This window comes from Dermacentor albipictus, unplaced genomic scaffold, assembly GCF_038994185.2.
Source record: "Dermacentor albipictus isolate Rhodes 1998 colony unplaced genomic scaffold, USDA_Dalb.pri_finalv2 scaffold_47, whole genome shotgun sequence".
NCBI classification, from domain to species: Eukaryota; Metazoa; Arthropoda; class Arachnida; order Ixodida; family Ixodidae; genus Dermacentor; species Dermacentor albipictus.
This window is the reverse complement of record NW_027225601.1, coordinates 64,514-80,654: the sequence shown is the minus strand read 5'-3', so window position 1 is coordinate 80,654 and position 16,141 is coordinate 64,514. Positions and strand designations below refer to the sequence as shown.

Below are 16,141 nucleotides of genomic sequence, written 5' to 3'. Positions count from 1 at the left end.
GTTTTCCGGCCACTTTTCGAAGATTTTCCGCGTCGCCACGTCGGCACGACAGCCAGGCTGGTAGACAAGGCACGGTAGGCCTAAGCGTCAGCGGAGCCCCGATCCGCTGCGTCGGCTTCCGAGATGGAAGTCGTGCAAGTCGACGGGGAGGAAATATCGCCGACGGAGCTCGGAGAACAGCAGGGATGGTGCGAGATCAAGCGTAACACCAAGAAGGCGGCGGGAGACGCCGACCCTGCGACGAACCAGCAAGTCGCGACAGCGTCTTCCAAGAAGGCGGCGTCTATAAAGCAAGCGACGCACTACGTGCGGAAGATCACCATGGCGAGCCGAATGCCCAACCTACCCACGGACGACTACAAGATCATCGTGCGGCCCCGGGACGGCATCAACGTGTCGAAGTACCAGAAAGACCGCGTCCATTGCTGCATACGCAACGCAGCAGGCGTGGGACGCGAGGCAGCTGAGGAGGACAGCGTTTGTCTCAATGAGCGCCAAAACGTGATAGTGGTGAGCACTCCGTCAGAAGATCGCGCTAGACGATACGGCAGCATTTGCAAGCTGCGCATTGGCGACCGCGAGTTCGAAGCAAGCGCCTACAGAGCGGCTCCGGAGAACACATCCAAAGGTGTTATCAGGGGCATATCGCTAGACGAAAAGCCGGCGGACGTCGTGAGAAGTCTCGTGAACCAGCGAAACCCGAACGTCCTGCATGCCAAGCGCATGGGGAACACGAGCAACGTGGTCATCCTCTTTGACGGCTACTACGTGCCCCGTTACGTGAACTACGGCGGGATGTTGATGAGGTGCTCTCTCTACAAGAAACAAATCGACATGTGCTACGAGTGCGGTCGTCTGGGACACAGGACCGACGTGTGCCCCAACCCGAACGACAAAAAGTGCCGCGGGTGCGGATGCAGCAACCCACCCGACGACCATCGGTGCGAGCCGGTGTGCCAACTGTGTGGGAAGGGTCACCTTACCGGGGACCGCAAGTGCAAAGCCAGGTACAAGACGCCGTACCTAGTCAAGCGACGACAATGGGAACGCAGAATGCGCGAGGAGGCTGAGGCCGCTTACGCCAGCAGCAGCACCTACGACTGCAGAGAGGAGAGCTACCGACAACGCCCCACACAGAGACGAGCTAGCGCCGACAGCCGCTCGGCCTCGAGGGAGAGCCGTGCACGTAGCCGCACTCGCTCCCGCACTCGTTCTCGAGCCCGCTCTCGCACCAGCTCCCGCCCCCGCTCGGTGAGGCCTCGCAGCAGGTCGACGGCCCGTGCCAGCCATGCAGCTGCAGCGGAAGATAAACGAGGATCCAACCCCCCACAGGTGAGCTGGGCGGCGGTCGCCTCCGGAGGCGCACCTCGTGCGCCGCTATCGCGAACCGAGACTGCCATTAATAGAAACCCCGGAGCAACTAGAAGCAGCAGTAGCGCTCAGAGTAGCAACTACGGAACAGAAAGCGTGTTACAGAAGCGACTGGATCAGTTAGAATCCGTCATCAAAACACTACAGCAGGAAAATGCTAGGCTAAAGAACGAAATTACCACGTTAAAAGGGGCCCCAGCAACCCCCTCTCCTCCTCCTCTGACCAAACCAGTCGCCGCAGACGCAGCTGCTCGAACGGTCGAGAGCGCGGAGGAAGTCATGGAGGCGCAGGACGCACAACCCGCTCCTACTAAACGCAAGGCGCTAGACCCGCAACAGACCGAGACCACATTGCAAACGCGCGAGCAGAAACTCCGCGAGCGAGTCGACAGACTCGAAGACAAAGTAGACGCGATGATGACGCAACAAGCGCATCAAACAACGCAACTGAACCGCGCAATCGCTCAGCAAACCGCGCAAACCGAACAGCTGAGCAGTGCAATAGCACAACTCACTCAAATGGTTGCGACGCTCCAATCGCGCATAGACAATATTGAAATGCGGCTCCCGGGCGCAGCGGGTCGCCCGGTACGGACGACTGGGAAACCGTACCTTAGGCCGATACCGGACGAAGAGGTGCAGGATCAGCCGGACGGCAAATAATAATGCGGACAGTCACGATGGCTCAACACACCACACAAACACAACGCCCACGACCGCGTAACACACAGCACACGTTCACAATCTGGCAGTGGAACTGCAGGGGGTACAGGAGGAAACGGGGGCATCTTCAACAATTCCTACGCAACCGGGAACGGCCTGACGTAATCCTATTACAAGAAACCAATGACGCGGTCAAGCTGGCCGGTTACAAAGCGATCGATGAGGCCGTGACCGCGGGAGCACCGCCGGCCGCTGCAACGCTTGTGAGACGCAACCTCACCGTGGCGCAACGCGAACTCAAGAACGTTAGAATACCGCACGTGCTGATTGAGCTTATTCCGACGAAAGGGCGCGGTCTGTTTGTATTGAACGTGTACAGTAGACCTAAAGGCAAACACCGCTTTAGCACGTTACTGCGAAAGGCGTGCGAGGCAGCCGGCGACAGGCCCTTAATCATCGCGGGTGATTTCAACGCGCCTCACGCGGCGTGGGGGTACAAATACGAAACGCCGAAGGGTAAGCGCCTGTGGGGAGACGCGCAGAATGAGGGGCTGGAGCTCGTTACGGACCCTTCCGCGCCCACACGCAAGGGCAACAGCGTATGTGCGGACACTTCGCCCGACCTTACGTTTACGAAGAACGTCGCTGGCGCGCGGTGGCATAACACCCAGGAGGACTTGGGTAGCGATCATTCGGTGATCGAGATCCAGGTCGATGTGGGACCGCACTACCATCACCACGGTCATCGGGACGGCACCAAGGGCAACCACTATCGGCTGGTAGAATGGGACGCGTTTCGCAAAGCCCGGAAGGAGCATAAGCGCGGCAGCGATGCTATCGACGACATCGAGAGCTGGACCGCGACGCTCAGGAGGGATGTCGAAGCGGCAACGCGGGAAGTACCGCAGGAAGCACACCTAGAGGTGACAGATAGTAAACTCCTACACATGTGGGAAGCCAAGCGCAGCTTACAGGACAGGTGGAAGCGTCAACGACACAATCGAACGCTACGCAGACGCATAGCACGGCTAAACAGAGACATAGAAGTCCACGCATTGCAGGTATGCAAAACGCAATGGGAGGAGACGTGCAACGGTATGGAAAATCAGCTAGGAATGGCCAAGACATGGCACCTCCTCCGGCACCTCTTGGATCCTGAGGAGACGAAATCAGCGCACGCTCATAAGATTAACAAGCTAGTACACGACTACGAAGGCACGTCCGTGGACTTTCTAGAAGCCGTGCGAACCCGTTACGTCAAGGCAACTAGCCCCGTCTCGCATCCGGCGTACGCGGGGAAGAGTAACGTGCAGCTAGATAAAGACTTTAGCGTAGCAGAGGTGAGGGCGGTACTGCACAAGCTCAACAGAAAATCGGCGTCGGGCCCGGACGGCGTAACCAATAAAACGCTCCGCAACTTGGACGACGAGTCGATAGAACGGCTGACGGATTACATTAACGTGTGCTGGAATGCCGGCGCGATACCGAGCTCGTGGAAAACGGCGCGCATAATTATGATCCCCAAACCGGGCAAACGGGTACAAATCGACAATCTTCGACCAATATCCCTGACGTCCTGCGTCGGCAAGGTCATGGAACACGCGGTTCTCACTCGCCTTACCAACTACCTCGAGGACCGAGACATGCTGCCGCACACGATGCTGGGGTTCCGTCGTGGCCTTTCTACGCAGGACGTCATGATTCAACTCAAACACCACATCGTAGACAATCCCACGCGATCCACAAAAGCAATACTCGGTCTTGACCTCAAAAAGGCGTTCGACAACGTAAAACACGCTGCGATAATTGAAAGCATACGAGCATTGGGACTGGGCGAGAGAACGTACGACTACGTACGGGACTTCCTTACGGGTCGCCATGCCCGCATAGTGATCGGCGGACTGGAATCGCAAGACATAGACATAGGTTGCACGGGCACACCGCAGGGCTCTGTCATCTCGCCCATGCTCTTTAACGTCGTGCTTCTCGGATTACCCCAGAAACTGGCAGAGATAGAAGGCCTCCACCACAGCTTGTACGCCGATGACATTACGCTCTGGGTTGCTGAGGGAAATGACGGCCACGTAGAGCAAACCTTACAGGCGGCCGTCGACGCGGTGCAGGAATATCTACGTGACACGGGCCTCGAATGCTCCGCGGCCAAATCGGAGCTCCTGCTTTACAGACCCACGCGCAGGGGTCGCAAACCCAGGAGCTCCGATTCCGCAGCCGAGCACGCCGACAGAGAAATTAGAGTAGTCACATCTGACGGCACCATCATCCCGCATGTTCACAAAATTAGGGTACTGGGCTTGCACCTGTCGGCCAACGGCCACAACGGCGAAACCGTACGCAGACTAGAGCGTGCGGTCAATGAAACTATCCGGTTACTGATACGCATCACGAACAGACATAGCGGAATGAAAGAAAGCAATACGATCCGCCTGGTACAAGCGTTCGTAACCAGTCACATAAAGTACGTCGCCTCCTACCTCAAGTGGCAGGTGGCCGAACGAACTAAACTAGACCGCCTCATCCGCAAGGCGTACAAACGTGCCATAGGATTGCCGATCAATACCAGCACGGATAAATTTCTCGAACTGGGTTTACACAATACCCTAGACGAGATAATAGAAGCGCACAACATCGCGCAGTACGAGGGTTTGTCAAAAAGCAGAACCGGACGACACATTCTCGAGACGCTGGGCATCAGCTACTACACACAGCAGGGCGAAAAGGTTGCGATACCCATACCGATTCGCGAGCGCATCGCCGTTTCGCCGTTGCCCAAGAACATGCACCCGACGCATCACGCCGGCCGGCGCAACAGGCGCGCGCGAGATTTACAAAAGAAATACGGCAGCAACAAAAAACTGTCTACGTAGATGCGGCCCGTTACGAGCGGCAGCGTGGTTTCGCGGTTGCAGTCACGGACCATAGCGGAACTTGCGTCGCGAGCGCGACGATACGCACGGAAGAGACGGAGGCGGCCGAGGAAGCAGCGATAGCCCTCGCGGTGGCCACCACGGATGCCGAGGTGATAATCAGCGACTCGCAGGCAGCGATACGCAACTATGCTAGCGGCCGGATCTCCCGGGAAGCGGCCCACATTCTCCAAATTCAACAGGGCAATATTTGCCGCAAAAACGACCGTTTCCTCGTATGGACCCCCGCCCACACGGACCCTCCGCTCTCGGGAAACGAGACGGCCCACGCCACGGCTCGAGGACTTACATGCCGAGCCGCGGCGCCCGCCGGCAATCCCGACGTCTCGCCCACCGCGAGAGCGATGCAGGAGTGGACGTGGGGGGATCGCATGACCACTTTCAGAGACATCACGCAACACTACAGATTGAACAGATGTAAATACCCACCACCGCACGCCAACCTAAACAAGAAACAGGCGGTTGCCTGGAGGCAATTGCAGACACACACATATCCTAACCCGGTGATCCTTCACCTCTGCTACCCCGACATATATCCGTCCGACGCCTGTAAAGCGTGCGGAGCCAGGTCGACGCTGCAGCACATGCTGTGGGCATGCGCCGGTAGCCAGCAGCAGGAGTCTCCGACGAACAGGATAGAAATGGCAGTCTCGGACCGAGGGGCGCGTTGGGAGGCGGCCCTGCTCAGCCACGACCTCGCCGATCAACTGTGGGCCGTCCGGCACGCCGAGGAAGCCGCCCGGGTCCAAGGACTCGAGGCCGTCACCTAGGCTGGGGTGCTTATGGCCCCACCCCACCCAAATCGCCGGGCATTTTCAATAAAGTTTTTCATCATCATCAAAAACTGTGCACCCTGGTATTTAAAAAATGAAGGAAACAACGTTTGTTTGCGTCTTGTTTTCCATTATGTGTTCTACGTGTACGTATTTTAATACTAAATATGGCAAGATCAGGTAAATATAATCAATTTTTGCCATTTTCTCCCGTTCTAACCGCAGGGATGGTTTTGTAGCGCATTGCAGCATAGTCGTTGGTTTTTGCTCTGAGCACTTTCCGTGCGTCTTTTTTTAGGTTATTTTAGCGCGTTTTGTGCTACCGCGACAACCAATATGCAAGAAAAGAGGTGAACGAAGGCCACTACTTTGTCGAAAAGAGGTGCTAGTGCGTCGTGAGACAGTTTCAAAGTTGAAGAAGCCAACGGTTCCACATTTTGTTACATAGATATGGTTATTTTTCGCCACTTTCTTCGGAAGTCTACATTATGCTAGAAATGCGGGAAAACTGAGCTTCACCTAACCAAATACATTGATGGAAGGATGGACCGGCGTGCAGGATAAATGTCTGCTGCAATGAACATAGCGAAATATGCTCGTTCCAAATATCTAAGCGATCTAAAAGATGCATCTTTCAAGTAAAGGAAATGTTTGTTTATGCGCCACGGACATGAGGAAAGGATTGCTGGCCGGCCGTTCCATAAGCGTCGTTATGAGCATGCCTCCGCCACCTGCAAATTTGAATATTGCTGCGCGAAGCATCACTCGGGCCGTCGACGAGGTGAAGGCTGACGTGCATGGTGACTATGAACCACAGGAAATCAGCTGACCTAGTGCCGCTGTGCAAAAACAGCATTTGCTGAGACTGATGGGTTGAAACTTGCCACTTGCGACGTTGTGGCGAAAGGAGGAAATCAAGCACGAATGGCTGTTTTGGAAACACTTGGCACCATGGTAGGTGTATTCTGCGCAGTCGGTCTCAACGTGTTCAAGAGGAGCGTACTGATAGACTGAGTTTCGAAGCTCATCAGAGAGAAAGGAACGTCGTAAAAAAAGAGGAACATGAAGGAAAGCTTCGGGGGACATACTAAACAAGCCAGGAAGTATGCATATTTCGCTTGTGAATTTTAACTATTGTAGCATATTTTCGATGGAAGAATTTTGTTTTTCTGAAAATCAAATTTTTTTAATTTTCTGATGCTTGACGTTCTTTTCTGTAAAACTAACCGATTAACTAACTAAAACTAACCGTAACTAAAATTAACTGTAAAAATAACCGCAACTAACAAGTTGCGTTGAAATCCTCTCATATAACCGTGAAATTTCTTGGAAATACTCTGAAACTAAATTGTTGCAAACTGTGTCAGTTATATTTCTCAAAAAAAAAAAGATAATTGGAAAGTCTTTCTCATGGTACAAGACAAGTGAAGGCTTATTTTTTTTCTTCTTTGATGAATGTATGAACTAATTTTTTAGGCTCGTAATAAAGTCGCTGTTATATAGAATTAGTGTGCAAATTTCATGGTCCTAATATGTATCGTTTCCGAGAAAAGGTACATTCATTTTACACGCAAGCATAAATGCATTTGTCAAATATTATTTAATAAAGGCGGCAGCCAACCAAATTGCGCCAACTGAAGGCAATGGGCATCCTTGTACAACATAGAAAATTAGACGGTCAACTATGGAACATGTGTTCAGATGTAAAACTGAAACCAAGATGACCCATTTACCGCAGTAATGATAAACGGCATGAAAAGGAAAAATAGGCGTTTGCCTGAATTGTAGCACGAAGCTACAAAGGAAAACCCTACGGGTTTCTCAGAAAGACAGCCTCGCAGTTGAAGAAAAATATGTCCTGGTCCGACCCGCGAACCTGGGAGCAACGACGTATTTCTTTCCCTTCGATGTAGTTTCTTCTACCTTGCCGGCTCCCGCAGAGCAGATCCAGCATATTCAGTGGCTCACTGTCTCCAGTAGTCGGATAATTATCCTTCGCTTTGCGAACGGCTAGACGCCTGGCTAGCTGGGATGGTAGAGCAACCGGCCCGGAAAGGCCTTGATGCCGGACTTGAGTCCCGAACCACGACAGAGTTTTCTTCAACTGCGAGGCTTTCTTTCTGAGAAACTTGTATTGGTTTCTTTTGTAGCAGCATGATGAAATTCGGGTGGATGCCAATTTATCTCTTTCGTGTATTTTTTCTCCACCCTGCGGGCTTCCTCAGAAATTATTTGCAATAATGTTAAACTGCTCGGGTCCTACTTGCTAACCAGAGCGAAGCTATAATGTGCAATGATCGTTTGGGGCCCTTGGAGTAAAGCAAGCACTCACAAAGTAGAAAGAATTCAGATAAAAGTTGTCAGGTTTATGTTTAACAAATTTTGCTTATCAAGCTCTCCAGTGAAATAATGCAGTGCAATCAACTACAGCTACTCGCAGTACGAAGGAGAAAAGTGAGATTACGGTTCCTTCGGATGCTTAATAATTATGAACTAGCAATTGAAGGCACCCCACCTCTGTCCCCCATAACGAGACAATATACCCGACAACATCGTATTTTACACGGACGGAAACACTGAAGTTGTCTTCCTTCCCACTTAGAATACTTGACTGGACTAGTTCAAGGCTAATATTGTATTATCTCCTTGATTGCCATGCCTACCCTCCTTGGACCTTGCGTGCGCAGTATGAATAAATAAACTAACTAAATAAACATGAATATGCCTGGCTAGGTCGACAAGCGGTTCAATGTTTCAACTTACTGAATAAGGATGAACATCCACCGCTTTCGTGACGTTGTCGCATCTTTCGAATAGTCCCACATTTGAGCCAGTTGACTTGAACCACCGCGCCTTAAGGGTCATCGACACTGCCAATGGAATTTGCCTGGGTGTAGTTTCTTCGCAGAGTTTTAAATGGTTTTCTATATCATCCACGGAGTCAACGGCCTGCATCTGTTGAAGGAAGCAAAGCAAGACAGTTTATTACGCAGGCTCTTTAGCGTATAGACGTCATCGCTGTGCAATTTTGAACCATCTTGGATATTCGGCTTGGACATGCTCCATTTAATAGAGTGGATCATCACATAGCGAATTTGCGCTTAGTGACACGGTGGCTCGAACACAACGGCTAATAGAAATGGAGGCACCTGTGTCAATGAGAGCTTGGGCGGGCACACCTTGCACAACGACTGACAACTAGTTCGACGTTCGCTGAGGAACAACTGTAGGCTGCCCGGTGGATGCAGTTTCCCCTCCTATGGGGAACCAGTGCTGGATAGGCGGCGCGTCGAAAATGGTGCGTTGCACGCTGCCCTGGCGACGAAAGGCGGCATATTCCAGCCGCTAGACCAGACGACACGACCGCGGCCGTTTCATTGTTCGTATGTTCCCGTTTTCGCGCCGCTTCAAGTAGACAGTTTTAGTAAAGAAGCTATCGCTATCAAGTGAAGAAATGACGAGAGAAGCTTTTTAAGCTTTATATATTTTTCACAGCGTGTCACGGCGAGCCCGTGCGTTTCATTAACGGTTGCACCGTGCGCCGTTGCCATGCTTATGTGGCAGCCTGCCTCGCAAATCTAGCAGCTAATGCGCCGGTCTTGCTGCGCTATGGTTTCGGGAGTATTAGTTGGCCTGAAGACATTCCAAACTTCTCTAACTAGACATAAGAAAGTCTGATGTTACTTCGCCACAGCAGTCAATTGAGAAGAAAGCTTTATCGCATCACCTGACTCGAGCAAGCAAAGGTTTGAGGGCTCCGCTGCTTGATTCGTAACAGCTTTGGCTACATTCAGCACTAATTACATACATTTACCGAATGCACCTCAGCGCCGAGTCCTCATCCGCATGCGCATCTTTAAAAACACATAGGTGGCTTAGTCGCACGTGCGCCGGCAGTATGCGCACACAACTCGTATTACAAAGCTGCTTCCCTGCCACATAATTCTTGGCAATGAATGGAAACTATTTACCTTTCATATCGTTTGCATGGTGTGGTGGCATTGGAAGGAGCTTGGAGGTGGTATTGCGAAGGAAAAATGGTTTTTACATATGCCGGATGGTGCATGCTATTGCGCATTTTGTTTCCGATGAAATGCCGACTGCAGATTCTACTGTTTGGTACTGGCTGCCACGGCTGACCTTGTTCACTATCAAATAAAACAAGCACACACGCGAAATTCGATTTAGAAACCAGCCCAACGCCGCTTAACTGGGCGACAAGACGGGGACTTCTTCCGCTCGGGTGACTGCTTGGATCCAACGCCGCCTCCGTTCTTGTTCGTTGTGTTTAGATGGAAAGACGCAGGGTATATCCTCCCTCATCCCGACGTAGTTGTGGCACTTCTATACGCAACAGTATCGTCGGCATCCTTTTGTTTTCCTTCGGCTTTCAGCGCACGCAACGCCACTACCAGTAGAAATTTTCGTCCGCGAGAGAGGCTGCGGGAGAGACAGCCAGGGCGGCGCTGCAGGCGTCGTGAAAACTTCAGCGCTGGTTCCCTATAACTATATCGTAGGCCTTTCTGAATGAGCTTCGGGGTCATGGGAAGCAGGTCGGACCCGCCGTGGTTGCTCAGTAGCTAGGGTATTGTGCTGCTGAGCACGAGGTCGCGTGATTGAACCCGGCCACGTTGGCCGCATCTCGATGGGGGCTAAATGCGAAAACATCCGTGTACTTAGATTTAGATGCACGGTAAAGAACCCCAGGTGCTCGAAATTTTCAGAGTCCTCCACTACGGCGTGCCTCATAATCAGAAATTAGTTTTGCACGTAAACCCCATACTTTTTTTAAGCAGGTCGGAGGGGTTCTCGAGAATTCAGAGGCATGTGGGTAGGGTATGAAGGAGAGGGGATCTGTGAAATGAAGGGCGGTAGGAGGTTCTCTGCTAGCCCGTTGCAGGACGGAGGCCTGTTCGCTATTCGAATGTATAGCCATGTTGCGCATCCTGTTGACACCATCGACAGAACCGGGTTGTATGCCCGCGGTAGCCACAGTAGTAGCAAATGGACCGAGCAGTACGCGGAGCGGAGCGGTGATGCTGTACACGCACTGGTGGCAACAATGAAACCACAGGGACATATTGGCCCACTTGCAGAGGGGCCGCGAGGACAGCAGGGATCACCGCGACGTTGGCAGATGTTCGCACCTCTAGAGCGCAAGGGCAGCCGGAGCACGTTAGACGTGACGCACAGGCGATCTCTTGCTTGATTATCTCGCGTAAGCCCGTCGGAGAAGGGGCGATGCCAGGTTTTGGCGCACAGTAAGAGCACCCCACGTGACGTTCCTCTCGAACGTTATTACGTATCATTGTGCGCAATTCTACTGCTGAAGGCAAACGAAGCTCTTTGTTATCCGTGCATATGCGCAGAGGTTGAAGTTCCTCTAGGCGCTGGAAAGTGGCTAGTGCAACATGCGTGGCGGCAGGATTTCGTGTGGTGAGTGTGCTAAAGAGACGGTGTTTATGTCATTAATAATATGTTGTATGCGGTCCGTCTGGGACAATGGTGGCGTTGACACATATGTACAAAGCTAGCAGATCCTCAGTGTTGGATGTGTGCGATTGCCAGGAGAATTGAACGGGCTCACTGATACTCTTCTTCGCGACTTCAGTGCGGGCAATGGAAGCGCCGATGATCTGACGAAGTTGCTGCATAAAGGCTTCGCATTCGGGGTGATCAAGCTGATGATTGCAAAACCAGCTTTTCGTGACAATGGTGAGGTAGAAGGGGACATTGTTCAACTTCTATAAGTTCTTCCTCTTATTGAAGTCGTTTGCCAGATGGTAGTTTTGGAGCCATTCCTAGACGTCATCTCCCCACAGACCAGCTAAGACGGGTTGGTCACGGTGGCAGTTGTGGATGGCCCCGACGCATGGCGAAAGCTGTGCTGGGGTGGTATTACCGGACGTGGTCGGATTGTCTTTAGCAAGCATGGCAATAGGTGGTGTGTGGCGACCCGAGCGAAGCTCCAGTGAGAAGGGCGAGAGTTCGCGGAGAACGAAAAGCACCCTCCATCACATATAAAATACGTTTAACCTAGCCGAGCTCAAGCTATGATGCCCAAACAGCTGTGCGGCTGATGATGACAATTAAAGATGAAGGATTTGTACAAGCGATTATGATCTGTAGAGATTCAGCAGAGTCAGTCATGGGTCGCGCTCACAATATATATATATATATATGCTGACGTCAGAAGCACCAGACGTGTCGCGGCTTTCACGCAATGCATTTATTCTACAACACCTGTACTTCTTCGTCCGCTTTTCCAGCGGTCACATTCTCCGATCGTCGCACGTTTCCCACTCCCCTTATGAAAGTTTGAGCACAGCAGACGCAAAATGTTTTCACTGCCTCTGCCTTAACGTGTCACTGCTCTGTTGATTGCATAGTTCACTGACGGTACTTTGCGTCGAATCTTCTGAAGACCTTCCATGACGGAGCTCAGATTGGGTTGTTTGGATGCCTTGGTGTCTCGCTAAGTACGGAGTCAACGACTTGAAGGTCAAACGGCAGAAACCTCTGGTAAGTTACTTTATTCTCTTACCTTCTCTCCCTGGGATGGATTAGTGAAGGTTTACGGAAACTATCGGCAACGGGTTGTTGATTCGTTTGTCATTTGGCTGCTTCTTCACGGCTCCAATCCCTTAACCAGATGCATCGCAGTATACATTATACATGTCTTTAAGCGTAGTATACGCGAAGAAGAACTTTCGGTGGGCCTAGTTCGTGCATAACTGATAAATATTTTTCAAGCCGCGAACAAGGAGCACGGCAAAAAAGGAAGGTTCACTTGCCTGTCCTGTGAAAGACCTTCTTTTTTTGCTGTGTTCCTTCTTTGCGCTTTGAATAATATTTGTAAATATACGCGAAGCACTGGTTTTTCATTTATGCGCTTCTTGACTGCAAAATGGGCTCGGTCCCATGCTTCTGTGCAAGTGAGCGCTTTTGCGGAGCAGTATTTTTTAGAGGAGGAACGATATCTATGCAATCAGATATGTATTGACAGTAAGTGTTTACAGTGTCACGAAAACGCTGGAGGGCTTTCTCTCGTTTGGGTTCTAGGAAAATTGACTATTGTAACAACATTATCTTGCTTAGGTGTCTCAGTTTGCGAAATTTTGTGGCCCAGATACTCAGTGCAGTGCTTGGCAAGTTGGCCCTTCTGGCGCATTAGTTTTACGTTCTTGGACATAAGAGCTTTAAGTGATGCCTGTAGATGTCGCAGACGCTCGACAAAGCTTTCTGGGTATACGACGACATCGTCAGAGTAATTGATGACAATATTTAACGGATGTTTCGCCACTGTTAACTTCATGGCTGCTTCAAATGTAGCAGGAGCATTATTTAACTGGAACGGCAACACCAGCCATTCGTGGTGGCCATTAGCGGTGAGAAATGCAGTTTTCTGAATCTCGCAAGAATTCATTCGGACATGCCAGCATCTGTAAGTTGCATCCAATGCAGAAAAATATTGCATTTCCCAATCGGTCAAGAAGATCGACGAATGGTGGAAGTCGTTGATAGTTAGGCACCGTTACAGAGAGCTAACCAGTTTATCTATTTCTGGTTCCCTGTTGCGAAGATCTGTATGCTACTCGATGAATTGTAGCCGCACTGGTAAGTCCGATGCTATACTGTTGAGTAAAGATGCAGTAATATCAGTATGAGATTTCCCTAATATACTTCATATTTATTTCGAGGACATTCGCTGATAGCATGTTGCCGTACTGTCAAGGTCTCGTTTTTGGGGGTCTTGAATAAAGAGCCTTTAGTGCTTTTCTCACAGTTCTCATTGTGTACGTTCAAAAATGTCAGGTGTTCTTGTACCTGCCTTGCTTTCTAAGTTTACAGAAAGAATGAAGTACGAGGCGCCGTCTAGGCCAAGAATGAACTGGGTTCTCGTGCCTTGCGGCGCGGGCACATCTACTTTCCTCGTGATGCTTCCAAGCTGCAACTGCATGATTATGCAACAAAAAGTTCGAGTGCTTGGCGTAGCTTGCTGAGCTGTGATGGCAGAGTCTCTCAATAAATGAAGTCGCATAGCCTAACTGTTACAACTAATCCATGTTACTGTATCGAGAGTTGAAATGATTGCTTCTCCGTGCATGAGACCTTTCGAGCGTAATAATGAATGCCCCGGCCTAGCCCCTGTTTGCCGAGGCAGCCTCAAGAGCGGACACGTTGCCACGGCACGTCCATTCATTGTGGCAACGAATATGTCGGGGGAAAGCACCAGCTGAGCAGTATCTACATTCGTTTTGTTGGCTAGATGTCCAAGTTGAGTGCTGCCCTGCGCTGAAGAGAATTGGATCTCTTTGCATTATACTGAGAGTTCGAGGAAAGCAAAGTGCTCCCACTCGGCCTTCTACGAAGTGGCAAGCCACTCTCATGGTCAGGAGAAAGAAACTACAGCTAGGGCTGGTTCTCCGTCAGAAGGAACACCATGCGTCATCCCACAGGAGATGTGGTACCCTTTAAAGTCGTCCAAGGCTTCGAGACACCTGTTTTCGTCATATTACTTCTTGATGGTCTGTCCTTCTTGCAGCCGGTAGTGCATTAAAAGACGGAAGGCATGTCTATTGGTGGAAGCAGAGGAGTCCGGCATGCCATGCTTGATGTCTTCCCAACATTCATTGTTGCCGAATATATCCGTGAGGTACCACCTGAATGCTCACCTTTCGGTGTGCTCGTTGAAACGAATGACTCGATAGCGCTGTGTCCAAGATGCTTCAGCCGCCTTCATCTCGAAAAGACGCAGTCACTTGTTCATGAGGACGTCTTCTGACGTTCTTTCGTACTTCGGAATGTTTAGCCGACACCACGGGGTAACTATGGCAGGTTCATAGAGTTCATCTTGACGGTTTGTGTGATGTCAGATGCTAGAAACGTGCCATGGCTAAACGCCGTATTTCTGCTACAAAGCACGCGTATTTCGACGTACGCTTCTCCAGCCATCGCCTTCTTCAATCCTCATTTATATATATATATATATATATATATATATATATACATATATATATATATATATATATATATATATATATATATATATATATATATATATATATACATATATATATATATATGTGTGTGTGTGTGTGTGTTTGTGTGTGTGTGTGTGTGTGTTTGCGTGCGTGCGTGTTCTAAGCTGCAATGTCCTCTCTCCACCCCAATACGTCACCAGGTTTCCACATTTGGCATACACCTTTAAGGCGAAGTTTTCATTGCCTCTTCCTTCCATTTTTGCACTGCTGCTACTGTCTGGAACGGTGCTTCGTATGTGTAGTTGCCAACGTGTGTATACATGGCAGGGGCGCGACAGAAAGGACAGGTGGCGTTGGCAAGGCGTTACCATAACGCCCTCCGGAGCTCCCGAAGCGGCTTACAATACCATCCAGACAGTTGTAATCATGCGTGATCCCCTCGCTAAAGCAATACAGAGGCTCCAGAGCTTACCTTTGAACTTCCGTGCAAGAACCCAGAAGAAAAATAATAAAATAGAAGAGAGGACGTATCGAGAGAGGGGAGCGAGTCAGATAATGGAAGTTGATCCCAGAGAAACACGAAACGCGTGAACAGCCACCTTGCCTATCTTCGCACGTGTGAGCTCGCATGCATAGCAGAAGCACGAGAGAGGGAATACGCGCCGACAGAAGGTATGCCTCATTTGCGGTCTCTTACGATACGACTATGAAAGAACATTGGGCAAACTGGGTAAGTGAAAATACAAGGTACTGTGGTTATTTGTCCTATTTTCAAAAAGTAATCACGCTGGAAATTTGTCCAGCGGATAACTGGTGCAGGACATAGAGACGCAACGACGCATCAACACTTCTTTACACGCCGTGGTAGTTTTGAGGCTATGGCGTTGCTTGCGGTCACACGTTCGATACCGACCGTGGCGTCGGCGTCTTGACGGACTACAAGAATTCTCGAATACGTAGATTTAGGTTGAGGTTAGGGAATCTCAGGCGGTCAAAATTCACCCCAGCCATGTGTTATGGCGTGTGTCATAATCAGGTTCTGCTTCTCTCACGTGAAGCCCCATAATTTTATGAAAGCTTAACACATATGCCCCGATGCGATGCCCCGCGTGGGGTTTCGACAGCGCTAGGCATCTCGTAGGCTATGAACTATGGCGCACTACAACAACTACAATGTCTCCCTGCGTGCTCTGTGTACTTCGAGGGAAACGCAAGTCGCAAACGCAAAAGAACATTTAATATACTTCACCACTGCCAGAAATGTCGAAACGCATTACCATTCACGTCCACATGACCGCCAATTATTGTAAGCCAAAGCAAAGGGCTCAGCGAGTCGCTTACAATAATTGTCACAGTACGCACACGACCTTCCCACTTTCACATTCCTAATACCAACGCGATACTT

The 16,141-nt window shown here is 50.5% G+C and overlaps 1 protein-coding gene across 1 annotated transcript in view; it reads right to left on the bottom strand.

The window, feature by feature from the left end:
• The window catches only part of LOC139052965 (uncharacterized), a 116,365-nt gene that overhangs the window by 39,943 nt on the left and 60,281 nt on the right, over positions 1 to 16,141 (bottom strand). The window contains exon 4 of the mRNA XM_070530110.1: positions 8,516 to 8,707. Coding sequence (XP_070386211.1) covers positions 8,516 to 8,707 — 192 coding nt within the window. The remainder of the gene's footprint in view (positions 1 to 8,515; positions 8,708 to 16,141) is intronic.